The sequence below is a fragment of the Tyto alba genome, unplaced genomic scaffold, assembly GCF_018691265.1.
Source record: "Tyto alba isolate M040663 unplaced genomic scaffold, T.alba_DEE_v4.0 Super-Scaffold_41, whole genome shotgun sequence".
NCBI classification, from domain to species: domain Eukaryota; kingdom Metazoa; phylum Chordata; class Aves; order Strigiformes; family Tytonidae; genus Tyto; species Tyto alba.
In genome coordinates this window covers 11,278,641-11,288,724 of record NW_024881317.1, presented here as the reverse complement: position 1 = coordinate 11,288,724, position 10,084 = coordinate 11,278,641, and the positions used below count along the sequence as shown (strand labels likewise).

Here is a 10,084-nt window from a genome sequence, read left to right as displayed (position 1 = left end):
ATGTATTGGTGGATTTGTGCATAAATGCTCAAGTCTTCCAGGAAGTGGGGAGACAGTTAAGAGAATAATATATAATTAACACATCCTCTTTTCTTCCCTTGTTGGTGCAGACATGCCTTTAAATTAAAAGTGTGGAACATTAAAAGCATTTGGAGTGCGTGGGACAGAATAATGTTGAATTGTATGTAAGTTCAGGCCTGTCATCACTTATACATGTTACAGAGAGAGCAAGCCTGTTCCTGCTCAGGGATCTCATCCACTATACTGCTTTTATACAGGCCTCCCCCATGGTGATGTGGTGGATTTCTTTCCTCCAAAAGGAAAGAAATTAGGGCCTAGCTTTTCCTGTGCTGTCGAAGTAATACAAGCTAACCAAACAAGTACATATTATAGAGTCATTTTTCTGCTTAGGTGTCAAACATTAAACTTAAACTTCATCTTACTTTAGCTCTTATTTTCATCAACGATCCCAAGGTGGCACATCACAGTTCAGTATCATGCAATTAGGTAAAACGCTGTTTGATGGGTAACTGCGGGAGTACACACCCCATTGAGGAGAGTCCTGAGCTCTCTGATAGGAATCCAGTCAAAGGTGAAAATTAAATGATTACAGACAAACAGCAGCAGATTCCCCTGCCAGCAGCATCCCTCATCACAACTCCTGGACCAGGCTGTTTCTTTTGGAAACACTGGTCGCCTGTGTCACAAACAGTTGATGAGGAACAGCTTTTTACACAGACCAGTGACTTTCTTGATGCTAAAATTATATCCTGGACTTAATGAGGTGATTAACCTGCAGAAGTGTCAGATGTGCCTGTACCGAACAGGCACCTCCACACGACTCGTGACACGAGATGTTTCCCCATGCATGACCGGAGAAGGGTGCTAACGCTGATACATGGAAATGCTTACTGTGAGATCATCAGCTTGCTCAGTGGCGGACAAAGAAGCTTGTTTCTGATAACTGTAGGTGATGGAATGTACACACATGTATACTAAGCTTTATAATTATGCAAGTACAAATAGATAAATGTTTTTTTTGCTAAGAATTAGAGACCGTTACTTTCATTTTACTAGAGCACCTATAAACTGGCTTTTATAGCTACTTAGGTTTTTCAGGGACTGCCAGAATTTGCTGAATTGCTCATCAGAGCTATTGATGGCTCCTGGTAGAAGAGCTCTGACAAAAAGTCAGGGGCGGACATGTTTCTTTTTCACACCAAAGATGACATTTGCAGCCTTGTAGCCCAGAGTAACGAAGGCACAATGAACCTCAGTCATTTAAAAGTCTTCAAAACTTCTTATTTCCTTTTGGGGAAGCCTGGTTTGGTTCAAAGACAGCAGTCCTGCTTCTGTATGATGAATATGACGATGCTGAGTGCATCATTACATACTGTCTGTAGATGGACTTCAGCGTTATCCCCTACCAGGGATGTGCTGTTGGGTGTGGACTGTGTCACTGGACACCAGCGGGGTCCTGGGGAAACAGTCTCTGCTGGGAGGGCTCTTATTGACCACCATATGCTGATGCGAGAGTTTGTGTGTCAAAACATCTCTAATTTCAACACAGAGGGTTATGTCTGAATCCTAGGTAGTTCCTCCAGAGAAAACACCAGCTCTAGCTGCCAGCAGGGGCTGCTACATCAGTTACAGGAATCACAAGAGGGTTTTCGATCCCAAGCATCCCCCAAACAGGGCAACAAAAAGCCTTCTCCTAATGAAGCTTCCTCAGCATGCAAGAAGTCCAAAATTTCACACCAAAATATTTCTAGGTACTGTTTTTCCAGTTCAGTTATGTATTTACCTGCCCCAATCCCAAACTCCCCTCTGGATGTGCTAACTGTATGACGTGGAGAAAGACAAGTATTTTAAAACTCCACCTCCTAAAAAAGAATTTTTGAGATTATCTAAGGCACTATACCATATATATAGGTCACATTCTTCTTATCAAAGGACAGCAATAACTTGAGTTCAGATTTGCAGCCACAAGGATGCTCACTTTCCAAAGTTAATGAAGACAGTGAGACAAGAGATTTTACTTAAACTATATATTTTTACATAAAACGACTTTATGTTACAATAAAATCAGATAAAAATCACAAAGTTATATAATAAGTTCATAAAGAAAAAAATCAAGTTTTCCTTTTATATATATAAAACCCAGCATTTACTGCTACTAGAGTCTAAATGTTAACATTGACTGTTTATGGTCAATTTGAAAAAAAAAAAAAAAAAAGAAGAGGAAATTACTTTTTCACAGCAGACAAAATGACGAGGTAAGAGATGTTTGTACAATGATCCAACTGTAGTAAACACTTCAGTTTTCATTAAAACATATACTAAATATAATAAACCCAAACAAAAATATACATTTAGAGCACTGCAGTGTTTTCCCACAGTTGTATATCAACAAATTGTCAGCCATTCACTAAACTTTACTTGAAACAGTAAAAACAGGGTGTATGTTTATCTTTAGTACTAAAATCTCATAATAATCTAAATATTTTGGTATAGCAGACCACACTAAAACACTCTCAGAACTTTCAACTACAAGGGATATATTCATGTTAAAAATGATGTGCTTTGTTTGTCATTCATGATGAGTTTTATAGACTATTATGTTCATGATCACTATTAGGCAATTAAATGAAAACATCTAAATGCTGCAAAATACTCTTTTATTGAGCATAGCTCCCTCTTCACATAACCAAGTTAATCAATGTACTGCAGACTTAGAAGCTTAGTTCACAAATCTTACATTATTAGTCTTTTTAGCTAGTATATGGCTAAAATAATTATTGCTGACCAGTGTTAAAAAAACCCAAAAAAAACAAAAAACAAACAAAAAAAAACCAACACAAAACCAACCCAAACAAAAATACAACAGCAGACAGATTTTTCTCAAGTGCCTTTCTTGTATGTACCAGTATTATTAGGTAACCAAATGACCAGAAAGAAAAAAGAAAGTTATTTCAAAACATGCATATAAAATTTTTGGAGGTATAGGCACCTTCATCTGAAGACTGTATGTTTAAGCTATCTGTTTTTTTTTTTAAAAAAAAAACCAAACAACAAACCAAAAATTAAAAAAAATAAGAGCTAAGACAAAACACAGTAGAAAGTCAAACAGGTTAGACATCCAACATCCCCCAGGGATGCAAGCCAAGCCCTTCCGAACAGGACCAGCTCTGCCCACAGCCTGCAGGAAAGCCCTCGTTTGGGAAGCACCTTTGTCACATTTATCATGCACCTCCTGACTCTGTATTTCCCTTCAGGTACCTTATAATTTACCGCAAAGAACGGTATTTAAGACATGCAAACTTCATGTAACTACCAGGTTTATATTCTAATAATGAACCAAAAGCACTGCCAAGCTCCCCCGGGCGCAGGAGTCTGGGCACGGCATCCCCAGCCAGGCTGTGTCAGCCAGCTGGGACTCTGTCTGGAGGTGTGTCTGGATTAAACGTCTTGTGGCTACATATTGCTTTGCTTGACACACAGGTGTTTGTTGAACATGATCCATGGAAAGAAAAATTACCTTAGGGTAGCTGTGTCTTACCATTGCTAAACCATGCCCACATCCAGACCCTGCCAGACCAGCCTGGGAGTCCTTGCTGCCTCGCAGCCCCCCCGAAAGCTGCACTTGCCCTTCTGTAGGTGTCCGGTACTGCTGAACCCACGTAGGACAGCAACAGCTTTTCCTGTTTCTGACTGAAAGCGTCTGACCACAAACCAGCGCCGTTGCTGCAATGCTCTCGCGCTGTTCAGCTCTGCGTGCAGACGTTTGCCTTCCATCCCTCACATTGCCACAGCTGTGATATGCGGAGGACTTTTTGATATTTGCAGGCTTGACAAGCCCAGAACTGCCTGGACAAAGGTGGATGAGCTGTCGGATCAGTGCAGCCATCCCAGACCTTTGGCACATCCACAGCTTGTGGGCAGAGCACATCTTTCACTGAAGCTTCTGCTGAAAAGGTTGTCAAAATGAGCTGCTGCTGCTGATTCCCCTTTACACCCGTTCCCTTTGGATTCAGCATCACTCATGCACTAAGCCGAGCGGGGCGTTTCACCCTGATAGCAGCTTTATCTTTGCTAATCCATAGGCTCAGGAAGACAGCACTATATTCCTTACAAGCCATTGATGCTTTGAAGGGTTTTGCAGAGATAACTATTCAGAAGATCCTAACAAAGAGCATGGTCTTGTAGCTGAGAAACTCCCATCACTATGAGACAGTGGCAGTAATGGGGAATTTTCCTTCGTTCATTTACGAAGGAGCCAAAGGTGGCAAGAAATTAATAAGGGAGAAAAAAATAAGCAGTATACAGAAGAGTGCAGAAGCCTATGGACAATCTGTGCCCTCCTGAGAAGGGAAATGGGCTCCCCATGCCTGAGGAGCCACTAAGCAAACAGGATGAACACAGGTCAAGCACCCACCTTAACACCACAAATACTTTTGCTGGTGTTCTTCAAAAGCAATGGCAGTGGCAGGAGGAACAGCAGAAACTCTTCCTGCTCTCCTTAATTCATTGAGCAGCTTTAAAAAATGTTCACCCTAATTCACTCACATAAAAATAAAATCAATAGTTTGTCTAGAAAAAAGGCATTGTCTAAATAACATTTGTTTTCTGGGCACAGATGCACCCAGTGTAAAACTATTTTTAAAAATGCTAGGATATAAAAAGTGAGAAGTGGCACCGAATTTCTTACAGAAAAGACAGATTTCTTCCAGTGAGCTCACTTAGTAAAGGAGATATCAATTAGATGTAGACAGAAGAACACTGGAAAGTACTAATTTTGCTGACAATGAATGTTTAGGCCAAACAAAACTACTTGGAAGTTGAGTCAAAATCAACAAATAAAGATTCAGCCAAACAGGAAAAAAGCAAAAGGTTAACCTATTTTATTTTGGGGTGTGAAACAATGTTTCAGTTTTTCACTTTGAAATAATTTATTCCAAAGATAAGGCTAAGGTCATTTTCCAAAATGTGAAATAGCATATCTAATGGAAGATTCTTTCCCCTTGAAAATAGTTATCTCCATGTATTTTTATGTCACTGAATATTTTTAGGGTTTTGTGCTAATATAAAGAAGACCTGTTTATTTCTCATTTTGGCCACCCCAAAAAAAAAAAACAAAACAACCCAACCCCACCATTATTCAGCAGCTCTAACACCAGCTCAAAGGAGCAGCTCACTGGAAATCACGGAAGGCAATAAGACACTCTCTAACTCGGTGTCACAAGAGGCCAGCACAGATTTTTCTTTCCAGAGCCACCAGCTTGTCACTGCCACTGGGGCCAGCCAGGCAGGGTGGGCAGCGTGGCGGGATCCACGGCAGAGCAGCCAGCAGGTATCGGCATGGGAAGTACAAAGCACAAGACCTTTATTGACAAAAGACCATGTAACTGAGGTAGGATAGATCCTGCCATCAACCACTTAGAGGGAGAAACCTGTGTCCAGAAAGGAAACCCACAATTGTCCAAGGTGAGGTACAACCTTGTATAAAGATACCTGTGCTTGAGCTCGACGGAAATGGAGCGATGATTTACTTCATTGCTGATGGCATGGGAAAACCAGGGTATCATGGGAAAACCACTGTATCTTAATAACAAATAAAACCAAGCTCTGCAGACCCTCTCCTGAACAGAGATGAGCATTTCTTGGCCCCAGCAGTGTTTGGGGCTGTCTCTAAGCAGGTGGCTGCCAGCTGAGCACAGCCCCTGGCTCAGGGTCCCCGTGGTGATGAGCTGAAACCCCAACACACCCAAAAGGAGATACAAATGCATCCATAGGGTGGGGTGTGGGTGTTTTGGTGGTGGAAGGCTGGCCACCCCAGCGCTCTCGCTGGGAGGGAGGAGGCATTTTGATGCTGGGACGAGTCCCTGAGAAGCAGCGTGTGGCTCACAGTTTGGCACGCAGGGGTTATTGCTGGGCCACCATGGATTGTCAAGGAATAAGAAATGTATGACATCACCGGTCCCTGCTCAGCAGGCGCATGGGGCTCCAGTCCTGGTGCAGGGATGGGGCCAGGCTGGAGACGGGAGCTGCAGCTGGTGTCCAAACACTCCTGAGAGCATGCACCACCTCTTCCTAGCACGCTTTTGGCTTTTGAAGGAGAAAAAATAGAATGAAAGAGAGGGAAAGTTTAAAAGAGATGGAGTTTGAGGGAGAATTTTAAGTGATTATAAATAGAAGCTCTCAACTTACTACTGTTGAGAAGGAAAAAGAGAGAAGGAAGGTAATTATGGCAAGAACTTGGATACTTGAAGGATGGAGTTTCCCACAGCGTATAGCTGTGTATAGGCATTGCTAACAACCCAACATCAGAGCAGCAACATACAACTGGGGCAAGACTAAAAGAGACAGGGCAGGTATTTCTCTAAGGACATCCCCATCATTCTTCTGGTGGGCACAAAGCACCCAGAAATAACTGCCTGCATCAGAGCTATGCACTGGTTTAATTCACCAGCATTAAACCCCATCTGTTAAATTGATGCAATCCCATAGAAACACTTTTCTTGTAATTTAAGAGTGGTTTAATACACTCCTAATGAACTGGATCTGAGATAGACCTGACTAAAGTGAAAAAAAGATCTGGATTAACCCCAATAAAATAATTTGTTCACAGAGTCTTTTGCATCCTTCTAGTCAGAATCATGTTAAAATTCATATTTTATATTAAAACCAAGAAGGAAGCCCTAAGATTGCTCAACAGGAAAAAGGAAACAGAAGATGGAGCAAGGTCTTTGGTGTGAAAGCAATAAACCACTGTGACGAGGAGGGCTCTGACTACCTATATTGCTTGCAGCTCTTAGCTGTGTTATCCACTGGTTCCCAGCTGATGCAGGGACTGGCTGCAATTCGGGAACTCTAAAGCAGCATGGGAAGAGAGACGAAGCAGGACAAACTGCCTGTTAATGATGGTGTCTATCTGACTTGCTATCAAATAAAAAGACTAAAACTGGAGATTACTTGTGTACAGCCACACACAGTTTTTGACGTCATTTTCAATTTTGAGAAGTCTGATCTAACCCCACATTATGCAACTGTTGAATCTTCCATGCTGGCAAAGTCTAATTTTCACACGCCTACATGCTATGTACCTGATTTTTATTTTTATTTTTAAATATCAACAGCCTACAGCAATTTTTTTTAAAGATACTTAAATGGTCATAATGGTTATGAAAGGTCCCAGCTTCACATCCATTGTTTAAAATGAGTAAAAGCAAAAAATACATGAAGTCCAGTCTAAAAAACAGGCAATGAAGACAACGCAACAGTAACAGATAAAATGAAAATTCAAGGGACAACTGGAGACAGAACTTATCTGCAGCATGGGGATTATATATCTGTGTGCAAAAAGTATTCAATGCATGTTTCACCTATAACCCATCTTTCTTCTAAAGGTCACTTCTATAACTGAGATGTGTCGAGAAAAGAAAAAAGCCCCTAAATAAAAAAAAAAAAAGTAAGGCCATTTTATATCAGTTTCTGCTGGAATACACTAACACAGTGCTTAACCAAGCTTTCCCCTGAATTAAGGAAATAATAATGTCACATAAACAAAAGTTCTTTCCTGAATTAATTCAGATCCCATGTAAACAGACTGTCAAACCAGGTTATGGAGAAAGAAGAGAAAGAAGCTGAAGGCAGTCCTAGGGGCAAGAGCAAAACTTGGGCTGAATTCTCCTCTTTGGCCCTTTTGCGCCACTGTCTATGAATTTTGACATGAATGATGTGAATTTTCTTCTTGCTGGAGCCCAGCATATGACCTTGCATTTCTCAAAACATATTTAGAGCTGCTGAATAATCAGTTTGAGAATACAAAAGCATTTCTGCTTTTCAGGTTGGGGTTTTTTTTTGGACAGTCTAACTTGGTGACTATTTCCTACCCTACTGTCAAAGACACATGAGGTGAGAATGCAGAAAACATAGGAAAGGATTTTGATTTCATGTGGTCATGACCCTTCCAGTCTCCCGGGCAGAAACTTGCTTCTGAGCAACAACTTCAAATAACCTTATATTGCTTTTCAGATCAATGTCTCCATCACTACTGCAGAAGTTAATCAACAGTGATCAAGTTGCACACTCCCTCTGTATAAACCAGCAACATATCATTTTTTAGAATAAATATCTGGTCTCAAGACTCAGGTGGGCATTTTTCAGAGCTCCACATAATGACAGAACTGTATGGGTTAAAAATTGAAGGCCAAAGAGAGATGATCTTGCTAATCAAGAGAAGCTGTCCACACCTACTGGGTAAGATGCATGACTTGAAGAGCTGAAATTAATTTCTACATTGTTGACTTTGTGCTGTATGGTTCCAGTCAAGCACATGAAACCTATATTGGAGGTTATCCGAAAACCACTGGAATTTTTTTGGTGAATCAGGCCTGATTGACATGGTCCATAAAGATACTGGTATCTGTGTGAAGTGATTCACTTGGCTGCAACTCATCACAGGCACATTTTACAAACTGCAGGAGCTCCATCTAATCTTCTCTCTGCTCCACCAAGGAGTAAAAGTGGATGTTGCTAGGAGTGCTGATAGTCCGAACAAGAAAAAGACTTGTTTTCTGTTTCTATGGTTGCAACAGCCCTTAAGAAAGATATAAATTTCCCTGCAACAACTAACTGCATATTCATTTTAAGGTAGATCTAGTTCCAGATTCCTGAGACAGAACCCTCTACCTGTTCCCAACTGCACGAAGCCAGAGCAGCAATATAGAAAGTTTCTAATCTCAACAGAATTCAGTGAGCAGCACGATTGGTTTGGAAAACAAACAAACAAACAAACAAAACAAAACAAAAACCCCCACAGCAAATTTTCAGCCTCTATGTACAAAAACAATGCAAACAAGTGGAACATTCTAGTTATATTTTGTAAAACACGTTTGAGATCAACAAAACATCAAACATCCAGACCCTAGATTACAAAAAAATCTATTGCCATCTAATTGTCAACCCCAAGTTTAGACAGTCCTTGTCGGAAATCATGTAATTCATTTATCTTCCCGTCTAGTACATCTAAAAAATTCTTTAATTCAGTTTTAAGGTTGGTCTGCCTATGTTTGCTCTCTTCAACTTCTGTCCTTAATGTTCTGACTTTCTCTTCAAGATCTTTGTTCTTTTTCTCAGCAGCCTTAAAGATAAAAGAGACAATAAGATGAATCATAGAGAAGAAGGATGAACAGCATTTAGTAGGGTAAAGCAACAAATGACAGCTGGGCTGTAAAAGTTTGCTTCGACTTCTGCAAACTGATTAACACAAGCACCTCCGAGAGCAAGTGACATGTGCTAGTCAGATTAAAAGGAAAGAAAGACCACGCAGGAAAGGACACAGATTAACTGGAAAAGATGCTTTGCATGAGATTTTGTCACCCAGTTGATATCTTAACATTCAGCTGGGTTTAAATCATGCACTGTGCATATATTTCTGTCATTGCTACAGTTGCAGAATTAGACACTGTGCCACCAATTACACACAGAATTATCTATGGTGGTTTAACCTTGAAAAACAAGCTTAGAAAATACTGCCTGAGGAGTAATGCTTTATTCAGCACTTTCGGATTCTTTTTTTTTTAAAGTTCCACTTTGTGTGAGCACTCAGGCAAGGAATGGGGCAGCCACGTAACACTTCCCTTGCTGCAGTTCTTTATTTTCTCCTCTCTCATTAGCTCTTCTGCCTATTATTCTTCATCTCATGAACATAAGCACACGCTCATTCTCACCAAAAGCCACAGATGACACACTTTACCATACTGAATCAAACAAAATTCATATTTTAACCATTTTCAGCATCCTCAGCAGCCTTCTAAATGATTTTAGATTGTTTAGATTATCGAAGTGATGGTTTATTTGATTGATTTGATTTTATTTAATTGATGAGCTTGCTTATATTTGTTCTCCTCTCGTGTATTAATTTATTGCATTTACACAAGCCCAGATGTCAACAAGCGATGCCCAAAGCCCAGCTGCTGGCTGGGCCCAGGCTCCAGCAGCCCCATGAGCTCCACACCAAGTGAGCACCTCACAGCAGAGGAGCCACACGTGCCAAACCGAGACATGAGTTGCTGCAAAGGAA

At 40.7% G+C, this 10,084-nt stretch overlaps 1 protein-coding gene across 1 annotated transcript in view; it reads right to left on the bottom strand.

The window, feature by feature from the left end:
- Positions 1 to 2,033: 2,033 nt before the first annotated feature.
- Positions 2,034 to 10,084, bottom strand: part of HOMER2 (homer scaffold protein 2) — a 65,350-nt gene continuing 57,299 nt past the window's right edge. The window contains exon 9 of the mRNA XM_032983006.2: positions 2,034 to 9,142. Coding sequence (XP_032838897.2) covers positions 8,954 to 9,142 — 189 coding nt within the window. The 3' untranslated portion in view covers positions 2,034 to 8,953. The remainder of the gene's footprint in view (positions 9,143 to 10,084) is intronic.